This window comes from Rhipicephalus microplus, chromosome 2 (genome assembly GCF_043290135.1).
Source record: "Rhipicephalus microplus isolate Deutch F79 chromosome 2, USDA_Rmic, whole genome shotgun sequence".
Taxonomy (NCBI): Eukaryota; Metazoa; Arthropoda; class Arachnida; order Ixodida; family Ixodidae; genus Rhipicephalus; species Rhipicephalus microplus.
The window spans coordinates 292,435,547-292,447,784 of record NC_134701.1 but is presented as its reverse complement, the minus strand read 5'-3'; the positions used below and the strand labels follow the sequence as shown (position 1 = coordinate 292,447,784).

At 45.2% G+C, this 12,238-nt stretch overlaps 1 protein-coding gene across 1 annotated transcript; it reads right to left on the bottom strand.

Annotated features, from left to right (window-relative positions):
- Positions 1 to 3,618: 3,618 nt before the first annotated feature.
- On the bottom strand, positions 3,619 to 11,096 carry LOC119178065 (uncharacterized). Its single transcript, XM_037429231.2, has 2 exons — positions 9,969 to 11,096; positions 3,619 to 4,135 (listed from the first exon to the last, which is right to left on the bottom strand). The coding sequence occupies exons 1-2, from the start codon at positions 10,860 to 10,862 to the stop codon at positions 3,932 to 3,934; spliced, it is 1,098 nt and encodes a 365-aa protein (XP_037285128.2). The 5' UTR covers positions 10,863 to 11,096; the 3' UTR covers positions 3,619 to 3,931.
- Positions 11,097 to 12,238: the final 1,142 nt, after the last annotated feature.

Here is a 12,238-nt window from a genome sequence, read left to right as displayed (position 1 = left end):
ATAACTGAAAATAGCTAGAGACTTGTGCTCTACGGCTAGTGATATACTTCACAAGCACAGAAAAGGGACAATCAAGATCAACTCTCTGTTCGGTATGTCGTAAAATCTACCAGGGCTGTTGCAAGTAAAACAATGGCTCTATACCATCGTAAATTTTCTAAAGCCTCAACTCGTGCCCTATTATATCTACACCTGTACTTCTCAATTTGCTTCAGTATATGGAGCAGATTCTAATTTCTTAAGTCCAGCACTTTTCTAGGCTTAACAAAATTTGAAGATGCAGGCACATGCAGTTCGGTCGATGAGTGCCTTCAGTCGCACAGTACACCATGACTACAGTACTGGAGTACTGGGAGAAGTACCCAGTTTTACAGGGAAGCAAACATGGCTGAAACTGCTAGTTTAATTGCTTTGAGAGCTGCCCGAAAGAGTATTTTTTAGTAAATGACGGAGAATATAAGGAGAACCTAGTGTGCTCTCACAAATCGGTGCTCTTGGACAAACCAATTTTGTCTTTTAAAGACGATAGTCTTTCTTGGGGACCTTCGACACAAAAAATTTGGTCTGTCTGTCGGTAGACATCTGTTTGTCCACCCAAATGATACTTAAAACGGCCAAAATCCAACCCCACCCGCAGCGCCCACCATTATCGCTCATGTTTCAGGGTTCATACCTGTGTCATTGGCGATTGAAAAGCAATTATTGCGCATATCTGAGACACAATAACAACACGTCAATATTGTGTATCTCTTTATACTAGAAAAGGCATACATAAGTAATTGTACAGACAGTAGTGTTTATCACGCTGCGCTGACAATGCAACGCTTGCACGAAAAGGCAAGTGTTTCCTACGCTTTGCCAAGGCGACACGGTGGTGGCACCTACCGGTCGCCTTGCGTTCTACACCTTATCACTTCCGAGATGGGCACACAGGCCGCCAGCTTTATTTTCCAAGATAACTGCCAGATAGCGCTCGTGTCTCAGGTGTGAAATGCCTCGATGTGCTCGTTCACCTCTGCTGCAGGCATCCAGGCACTTCAACGCAGCGCCTTCAGAATACCATTCACCGATCTTCTTGCGTAGATCATCAAATACGCGTTTCGTTCACTCTCTCCAGACACAAGACTATCGTCTTTCGACGACATTTGCAGTGAAACATGCAGATACGGGGCCAATTTTTTTTCAGAGCAGTCATCACTTGTACTAATCTCTTTCAAATCGGTAATTCCCTATTCATGTTCTGCAACTTTTTATAAATAAATACTCATAATGAGTACAATTTGAACAGCACAGACCACCGACAGACCACTAGATTTACGTAAAGAGAGCATGCACATGTCCATGGTTTTAAAGAAAAGTGAGAGAGAAATGCTTACCGAATGTTTGCTCAGTGATTCCTTTGCACGAGAACAGTACTGTGCCACCCCTGAACAGGCATATCAGGCCAAGGTACACTAGCCCTGCCATTAGTTGCCTCCCATTTGGGGACAACACCCTTTAGAATGACCACACAACTCTTACTGTGAGAAGACGCTTGGTAAGTGAGAACCTAGACATTGTAGACTTGGACAGCATCTGCTTGGGCACACGCTATTGTTTGTTATTAAAGATGTTCATTGTGTTCCAAGAGACACATGGTTTTAACATGGCAAATTTTAGAAGATTTAAATTAAAATGGTGGTTATGCTATGATGCAATGGATTTCAACGCCCAAAGTGCACCAAAAAAAAGGTGTGCAAATCCAACACAAAATTTTGACAACTTCCTCCTCTAATAATGAACCCACAATGGCATTAGCAGTGACTGTGAGCTCTCAAAAAATAGTTTTTCTGTTCTAAAACTGACACAATGTTTCCCTACCTTTGTGAAGCTCACAAAGAAAATGCATTCTACTTTTTTGTTGGCATCTTGGTCAAAGGGCACGATAGCAAAGAAAATGCGTGCATTTTTTCCCCTCTGAAATCACATTCTTAGCCTGTGCTTGTTGGCCAGAAAAAGTGCAGTTACCATAACATTTCAAGAACGAGTGCAGAATCACCATTACAATCAAAAACCGTGTCAAGATTCTTGCTGATTTTTCTATGTACCTTGAAGGAAGAGCTGTGCAATACAATGTTTGTGATTTGTTGGAGCTGTACACGTGGACTTGTGTCCCTGAGAGTTGGCTTTCCACAATACTCTGTTCAGTTTTGGCGTTGACATGGCGCTTCATGGCTGTGATAGTTGCATTACCTTATTTGATGTCAAAATAATTTACTCGCCAATTTTTGCATAGCAGTCACACAAGCAGTGCAAAAGTGCGAACCCTGGGTGCTACTTTATGCAAGCATAAGGCAAGTCTATGAACAAAAATAATGTTGGCTTCACACACCAAGCTCTAGTATGCATGCTACTAGAAAGTAAAAAAAATTCCTAAGTACACTTCACAAGCAGTTGCCAAGAAGCTGCCTCAAGCACAAGCGCAGCCAAGTGTTTGGACAGCATTATTTACAAGTGCTTTTGATGGGCAGATAAAAATTTATGCACATTACAAGTTGCTATGGCCTATGCAACAGCATTCTCAACACATTGTATACACCTTTTACACAAGACTTATTCGCACAGTGCCAAAAATATCTGTTCCATACCCACAGCAACACTGCATGTGGCCACCACTGTGAGGTCCGATTAAGCCACCTCTGATGTAAATACAAAATGAAATGTCAGCACGATAGAGTAACTTGTCTTCCTATAGCCAACATTGCCCCAAAGCACGTCGTTAGCACTTTAGCATAAGAGCTCGTTCAGCATGGACAGTTGTGCCACTGGAACTTATTTGAGCTGTGCAAAAAGCCACGCATAGGTACACCGTGTAAGTAAACCAAATCCATGAACAGTACATAAGGATTCAAACAAGACTCGATTTCTTGGTACAACATCTGGTATGCACGATTTGCCCCACCATGTGGCGACGTCTGGTCTCTCAAACTAATGTTGGCTCTAATCTACATGCTTGAGTTGCAACTATGCTGATATAACCGGGCTGAAGATGGAGGAAAAGAAAGTAAGGCCTGTTACTTAGCCCTAAATTGTCCTGTTCCAATCATAGAGTACTGTACATGAGCAACTTCAATGGTGCAAGGTTTTAGCTGTGTGCTAGCCATGTTGCACAGTAGATGCACAGGCTAATTTCACTTGCACAAAAAAAAGGGAATGAATGTGATCACACTCCATTACAACACTAAAACATGGTGTACAATGCACATTTCAGGCAACACTTTTGGGCAAGCCCAAATTGTAAGCTTGATCACAGTGCAGCATTCACAAGCTCCACTACCTGCATCATTGCTCTGACGAGATACAAACGTGGAATATAAAGCGCTGAACAGACTTCAAACCGCTTCACCATGATACTGTTGCCAATGACCAGAGCAGCCAAAGCAGTTGGACTGTTTCAGTGAACGCTGAATACCTGCAATTTTGGATCTGAATGAAAGAGAGGTATAAACACCAACAGCGATCTACAATGGACAATCGATAGATAACTGGGAAGAAATGCGCATTTCTTGTAGATGATGCAGTACCTCATTTACTATGGTTAGATGACTAGTGGGAAATCTGTGCTAACACAATCAAGACGATCCAAATAGTTTGGCATAGTGAATAAATGGCCAGGCCTTCAAGTGCTGCTTTAAGGTACTGGAGGGGAAAAAAAATCGGAGAGTGCCATTAAAAGACTGCGTGTTTGCCAGGAGAATGTAAGCTCGGCCAGGTTGCACCACTGAACTCGACCAATCGGCGCCATCTTGGAACAGGCCCCGTTTCACAGCACTAGCCACCAACAGTAGAGAACATCACAAATGCACGTTTAGGGAATAGCCGTACATAGGTCCGCAGCAATGCCATAACAGGAACTTTGGTGGGATGCATTTTTCACTACACAAAGGCCATCTCAGTGTGAGTGATGTTTCTGACGCGGTGGGAAATGCTTGACCCCTGCCAGAGGTGGTGGTGCTGCTGCTGCCACCATCACGGGAGGAGTCTGCAGAGTATGACGTGTCAGAGAGAGTGAATGCGATCGTGCTCTCTGTAGGTGGTCTGGTGAGGGTGCCACTTCACGGGATGGCTTGGCAGACTCGATTTTCTTGAGAAGTGCCTGAGATTTGTGAAGAGAACAACATGGTGTGAGAGTCTAAACACAGGATAAGCTCGGTTATTCACACACATTTGTGTGAATAAGTGACATGTGTGCTCAGAACTAGAGGAGCTAGCATGCACCTGCTTGGCATAACATCATTAAAACGAATAGCATAAGCAAACTTCCACACAGGGGCTGTGTGCTAAAGCCGATGCTTTGACAAGTGAACTAGTAACAAAAGATGCAAACCGGCTGTGTGCTAGAGCCGATGGTATGACAAGTAAACTTGTCTTCTTCAAGGCTAGAACTTACTTGAAGAAGACGAAATTCACTCGAAGCATCGGCTCGAACACACAACCCCTATTCACGGATCTTTTCATCACAAGCTTCCATCAGCCCCTTCCTACCAGTAACAGTAACATAACTAATGCAAGTTACACAGGTAATATAAGTAACAAGATAGAACACAATTAACTACACTTAAATATTTGTTTTTTATATATTTTTATAGAATGCAGTTTTTTTTATAATAGGTACAGTGGGAATCGATGATATACCAAGCACGAATGAGAAAGGTTGATATGCCACTTTAAAACCAGCACGTTACGAGGCAGACGTAAATTATGCCGTACATGACTTCCATGTCATGATTATTATGTTTCGATGTGTTATTTACCTTTGTCATCCATTCAAGTCACGTAATACCTAATTTGGTATGTGTCAAGCTAGTGAAACAGCCGCAAGCACATCATGAGCATGATATGTTGTCATGTTCTTGCATATCACGCATGTCATGATTATCCTGTTTGCACGAGCCATATACCTTCGTCATCCATTGACGTCACGTAACACCAAATTTGGTACATTTGAAGCTAGTGAAACGACCGTGAGTGCACTGTAGTCGCATGTAGTCTCGTTTTACATGAAGCACATGTCATGATGACCATGTTTGATTGTAGCATTTACCTTCGTCGTTCGTTCGCGTCGCATAATACCCAATTTGGTATATCTGAAGCTAGTGAAACGGTCGCGAGCGCATCATGAGCGGGGCACAGTAGTCATGTTCTTACATGACACGCATCTCATGATTGGCCCCGCCGCGGTGGTCTAGTGGCTAAGGTACTCGGCTGCTGACCCGCAGGTCTCGGGTTCGAATCCCGGCTGCGGCGGCTGCATTTCCGATGGAGGCGGAAATTTCCGGAGCCCTCCACTACGGCGTCTCTCATAATCAAATGGTGGTTTTGGGACATTAAACCCCACATATCAGTCAATCATCTCATGATTCTCATGTTTGCACCAGTCATATACCTTCGTCATCCATCCTTGTCCCGTAATACAAAACTTGGTATATGTGAAGCCAGCGAAACGACCGCTTGAGCGCCATGACATGCATGTCATGATTATCATGTTTGGACGTGTCATTTACTTTTTTCATGCGTTGGTGTCGCATAATACCAAATTTGGTATATGTGAAGCTAGCGAAACGGCTGCGAGCGCATCATGAGAGTGGCATGTAGGCATGTTCGTACATGAGACGCATCTCATGATTATCATGTTTGCACCAGTAATATACCTCTGTTAACCATCCACGTCACGTAACACCAAATTTGGTATATGTGAAGCTAGCTATGTACCAGCAGTAAGCCGCAGGTAGTACACGATAGTACAGGAGTGTGCTAAGCAAATGTGCGGCAGTGATACTGCGACCTTCTAGTCAGCAAGAATAGATAGGTTATTTTTGTCAAACTTTTAGAAAGCACTAAGCGACAAACAGCTGCCATTTTTTACCCTAGAACTTGGTCCATGAACGCAGCAGTGCTTGCTAATCTGAAATTGCTGCATTTGGCAATTCTTCAGGCAGTGTCAAGAAATGCCCAAATAAGAAGTGCAAAAGAATGCATGTTTTCATTGAAGCAGCCACTGGAATGAACAACACGATCACAAATGTTTCAATACATGGTGGCACTATTGGCCGCAAAATTGAGCAAAGCTGCCACCTGGCGGCAACTGGCCGAAGTGGCGTACTGTGGAGTGCTCCGTGCATCGTCTGCTAGCCCCATCGTGTTTCTATGTGCGTGTGTGTCATGCACGTTCTCCAAGTGTGGTTCGTTTGGTAATGTCAGCGCAAGTGTAATCGTTTCTATGTATGCCTGAAACGACGCACGAAAGCATTTGGTCTTGCTCAGCTTCTAATGCATTGTAATGAGATCGGCGAGTGCAATTTTCCAAAATGCTGTTTATTGTCGTCGCCTCTATTCACCACAATAATTTCAAAGTGGGTGCTGCTTTCCGTTTCAAGCACATCAAAAAATGCTCTTGGCATCCTCCTAAACATGAGGACTATTTTAATGGTGTGAGAATGCAGCGTTTTATAGTGACTCAGTTGTTAAAAAAAAAAAAAAAACGGGCTCTAGGCCATGCCCTTGCACGGTGTTGGTAGGTGTACAACTACGGCACTGTAGTTTATCGGTCATGCGAGAAGCCTTAGTTGATTTTATCTGGCTGCGGTACCACTACACCCCGGCGCTTAGTTTTCAAAAAGATTTTAAGAGTCCAGACGTTGAAAATTAATTCAGACGGCATGCCTTATATATAATATCGTATAATTTCACTGAAAATCTTATCCTTTTTAGATTGTCTTCAGCGATTGTGTGGAATTGTTAATGACCGGTGGAAGGCAGTAGTAATTTTTGCGTGAAAAAAAAAACACGCTTGTTTCATTAACCAGGCCTTTCTTGTAGCACCATCATGTAGCATCTTGTAGCACCATCATACTTCATCGATGAAAACTTTCTGCCGATTTCTTATATATTTTGACTGGTGCAAGAACATGTGCGTACACGTGGTAAACGCAGTGTAGCGCAAAGTGCCGTCAGCCGCTAAGCTTTTCTGACAAAACTTCTTGACTGTCCCACATTTCACGGTGAACAGAATGAGAGAGAAAAAAAAAAAACATGTGTATAAGCTGCGAACGGTGGTACTGAATGAATCGCACAGATATGCGGGCTTTCTACGATTTTTTTTCTCTCTTTCTTGTAGTATGCAGATGACAAAAATTTAAGTAAGTACAGTCACGGTACCGCAGTTCGTAGAAGGTGGAACACAAACTAACCATGTACAAACAACACAGCAAAGGCGTGATTCAGCGCGAAAGCCTGAAGAGAGTCACCCAGGGTGAGCATCCCTATGTAAGGCCGAATGCGCTTTACTCGTGTGTAGTATTGCATAGGCATAGTGCACCGATTCAGTAGAGAACATAGATATTAACAGTAAACTGAAGTCAACGCATTTTATCCACCGACAATCGGCTCAGACGGCAGGCAACGAAGCGTCTCTGCATGTATTTGTATACGCGCCGCCAACTGCCTATCGACACTTGTGCGGGGACAGTGCTACCATCTATAGCCCGTTCTCGCCGTGAATAGTTAGCAATGCCTTTCTTGTTATGCACACATTTTTACTGGTCTCGTGCTGTGCACAGCAAGAGTGTGCACACTGTACAGTTCCACGGATTTTGTTTAGTAAGCCATCAACAAATGGCATCGTCCAGCTTTCTCATATGTAGGTAAGATTTGCACCATGGTAACAATGCCCAGCTATACTCTCTGGCGACAGTTCTCATTATGTCTTCCAACAGCACAGTCTATGTATATTTGAGCGAGGGTGTTACGTTTCTCATCAGTGGGTGGCTGCCCTTGGGGACTATTCCTTAAGCACGCAGATATATGATAATGTCATCGCTGGCACAGAGCATTTAGACCTGCTCTATGCAGTTGCGTACTTAGCATTCAAGGTGAAAACTTTAGTTCAAACCAAGACGGACTAAAAAGAACAGAAGGGCAGAAGAAATGAACACATGCGGCTTGCCTTAGAAGCATATCACCTAAAGAGAAAGGGAGCTGAATGTATCAGTGTATGTCTACATCTTTCTACTCCTCCAAATATAAATTCATGCAAGCACATGAGAAATGTGTTTACGTATGCAACATGCCTTATTAGCACAAGTATGCGAGGTCTGTGGTGGCATTTATATGCGTTGCTGTGAGAAGAATAAAGCAGTTGTCGGTAAGCACCAGTGCGTGTCTTTTCCATTCTCTGTGCTCCGTCTTAGCTTGTGCAAAAGTTATCACTTTAAGTGCATCTACAAACTAGGCCCAGTAGAAGTTTTATTGAAGTCGGGTACAGACCACACAAAAATGGTGAGAAACAAGGAATTGGGGACAAGGCCAGTGATCATTTTAAGCATTTGTGTTTGTCTTGTTTGAAAAGTACACAAATGTATTTGAGAAAAGTTAAAAGCCCCAGATCAATTGCCTTCAGGGACATCAGTAGTAACAAATATCAGGGAATTTTGTTGGTGCAAGGATTTCTTTCTGTATATGTTTCTTATTGCTACCATAGTCATTAATGGCTGTAGCAGAGCTGGCAGCATCTCGTGGCTTTTTGTCCAGCTACAATGCTTTTGCAAAAATGTTCAGCCTTGTCAGTGCTCTCAATAGTGAAAGTATTGCGAGTTGATGATTATATAATGGGTAATACTTTTTCACATCAACATTAAACATGCAAGTCACTACAGTGCTATTCTGTACACCTCCGGTTATGTCTTGCGCTATACGGTGTTGCTAGTGGCTTTGTAAATAATGATAATTGTTGAGGTTTAACGCCCCGAAACCACCATATGATTTTGAGAGACGCCGCAGTGGAGGGTTCCGGAAATTTGGATGCCTGGGGTTCTTCAACATGCACCTAAGTCTACTAAGCACACGAGCCTCAAGCACTTTTGCCTCCAAAATGCGGCTGCCATGGCCGGGACTCGATCTCATGACCTGAGGGTCAGCAGCTGAGTGCCTTAGCCACTAGACCACCGTGGCGGGTCCACTGGCCTTGTCTATTGCGTGCACTTGCACAGTAATAAGTAAACATGTAGTCTACCAACAAACTAAATTTTTCGTCAATTTACGTTTGAGAGTGAAATTCACATTGCTCTTGTAAAGCATGCTTGATATTGCATTTTGTTTTTCATCTTTATTGTAATTCGTGATTCGCTGCACACTGTAGGACTGAATTCTGAGTTTGGAATGGATGGGACGACAAGAATGACAGGCTCCTTCTTCCTCGGTCATTGAGCGCACAAAGTTTCGCAGGTTGATCTTAAATGCAACAGTGCATCTAGTTGCAGCCTTCTGTATAATAATTTCTTAATACAGACTTCATAATATGAATAATGATTTATTCTTTGAATTTAGTAACATACAGTGATACCCATTATTGCACTTACCTGGAGTTCAATAATCACATTTTCGATGAACAGCTCGTTGCCATACTAATTCAACATGAAGAGCAACATTCGTACCAGGCTAGCACTGCAGAACTACAATCAATAAAGCAAAACAGATGTGTTCAACCCGGGTCTACTGGGAAGCTTTAGATTATGCACTTGGGTAATGCAAAGGGTACTTTTGTATGCACTCTCGGAAATACTTTTGTAAACCCGATTAGCTTCTTTTGCACATCCGCACTTTGCTTGAATGAAGGACATAAAACCTTATATCGGTGTCACACGGTCACTTGTGATCGCGCATGATCTGGATATCGAGCTTTATCATGGTGGGCTCCTTTGCACAGCAGGGGGAGCTAGTCACTGTTGAGAAATTTTAGCCCAACGGGCTTTAATCAGCTGTGCACCGTCAGACACCTCCCTACTGCTCTCGCCAATCGGGTCTGCACATGGAATTCCTTAAACGACCACATTAGTGGGCAGGCACTCGGACACTTTGCTCCGTTGACGCAGCGATGCAAGTCTTCGGCAAGAGAGCCGAATTGAGCGAATGGTGGAAGCGCTAGAACTTACGAGGTTTTCCACTTCAATCTGCCGCTGCTGCCGCTGCCTGTTGATTGCCGATGGCGCCAGACGGGACGGCGTCCTTGAGTCAAATTTCGGCCTCGGTCGGTTCTGTTGAGCCAGGATGCGCTTCAAGAGTCGCTGGTTTTCGCGGTCGATGCGCTGGACTTCTTCGTTCGAGAACGACATATTCTTGCGCCCCTTTACCGGAGCTTCTTTGCGTGCCCGGCTCTGTTCGCACTGATGCGCCTCGAGGCGCCTGATGGCATCCACGAGAAGCTGCAGGTCGACGGGTTCCCGCTGATGGTGCTTGGTTCCCAGGCGGACCTTTCCAGCAGCCACGGCGCTTTTGCGTCTGGCGCCACTGAAGGAACTCCGGTCGGACTCGCTGCCGCTGCTGCTGTCGCTGGCAGCAGCTGTTGCCTGCATGGCCAGTTTGCTAACGGGCAACTTCACTGCAGGCACGGGGCTGTCACACATGTAAGGCGAGTGAAGCGGTGTCACATCGGTGATGGACTCCGACTCGGACAAATCCTCCATCGAGCCCTCGCTGAGCGACGAGAGACCTTCCGAATCGGTGACGCTCGAACGAGGGCTGCTCGCTGTGTCCTCGCCGTCCTGTTCCATGCAACTGTTTCGAGGCTCTTGCGCGTCGGTCAGTGCGACGTTCGGAGGCGTCACTCTTCGAGCATAGAAACTTGAGCTCGGCAGTCGATACGGCGACTCCAGCGGCAACAGGCCCGAGTTGGCGCCGTCTAGGCTCCTCACCGCTGCAGCACCGCAAGGGGCCTCGATGTCATCACCTTGATTGTACTGAGACGACCCGGCAGCTTCGGAGTCGGAAAAAGCAACGTCATTCTGCGAGTCCTCGTCGTTGTTATCGACGACAGCTTTCCAAGACATGTTGGTCGGTCCTGAACACAGCGGACCGATGGCTGCATACGGTCTCCGCGCGCATCCATCAACAGCACAGACAAATCGCAGGTATCTCAGCAATATTCACTCCGCATGGCTTTCTCGCGTACTTTCTCTGTGTCGCGGAAACAGGGTGGTTTCAACGCGGCTACGACAAACACAAGATTTAGCTAGACACCTGTCCTGCTTACGCGAGGCTGCCACACACTACCGCGGCCACCAACGTCGCCTTACGTCTGTTCTTTTTTTTTAAATTTTTTTTCCGCCCGAGGTTTGGCATGTGTTACTCTATGGGTCCGGTTAGTCCGGTGGCGCCATCCCACGCGACGACGGCCACTTCGAGGTTTCTGTTTTTGACGTCAGCCTGCTGACGTCAAATGACACTAGCCACTTGCTTGCGTGCGTGCTTGCTTGATCCAAGTTATTTCCTTCCTCCATACTTGATCCTCTCTTGAGGCTCTCACCCGCTTTTGGCCAAAAAACCGCTCTCGCTTCGCTTTTTTTTTTTTTTTGCTGGTTCGTTTTGTTTTGTCGACTTGAGGAAACTGGCTCATAGCCACGAGGAGGATTGGCCACGCTGTCGATTAAAGAGGGAAATGAGTACGAGGCTACTGTCTGGGCTACAGTGTATTTTTATCATTTGGCAGTGTCTCCTGTGCCCCTACGGCACGAGCGTATTGAGGGGCAAAACTATGGTCATTACTATGATGTACTGGAATGAGGCAGTGTTACAGCAGTGTACCATTTTCACAGCACACCAATGAGAGAGTGGTGGTCGCTTTCGCGATGACGCCTTCAGTAGAGAGCCACGATCAAACGTTCTGCCAACGCGCGTAATTTAAATGTGCGTTGCGGACCTTTCTGCAGTTTTTGAGTAAAATAGTCACATCACACGATTAAAATTAAAAGTATCTGCAAGATTTGAGAAACGCATCCAACGCACATAAATGCATTAACGAAATAAATATTACTGCTTCTGCGTAGTCTGAGCTCGCACAATTCCTATCGCAGAACAGGAACCCAGTCACCCAGATCGTTTGCTTACTGTTTAGATTTCAAAAAGCATAAAAAACACATCGCTATTCATTTGAACCATATGCACTCTTGCCTATAGCTATCGCACTAACCTGAAGTCATGTGACGAAACAAACGAGGAGGTCGTGATGCCGTCGGGCGAGTTTGACGACCTGCAGTCGCGATCCCAAGCAACCTTGGCCGACGACTGGTGGGTGGATCATGGCTGGTATGTTGTCGGTAGCCGACTTCGTAAAGGGTCGGCCTGAGATGCGCTGCCGGCTACGTCGGTGGCCACCTTCAATGAACGAGTGAACGCCGAGCGCGCCAAACACTCGTCGGAGTGAGCA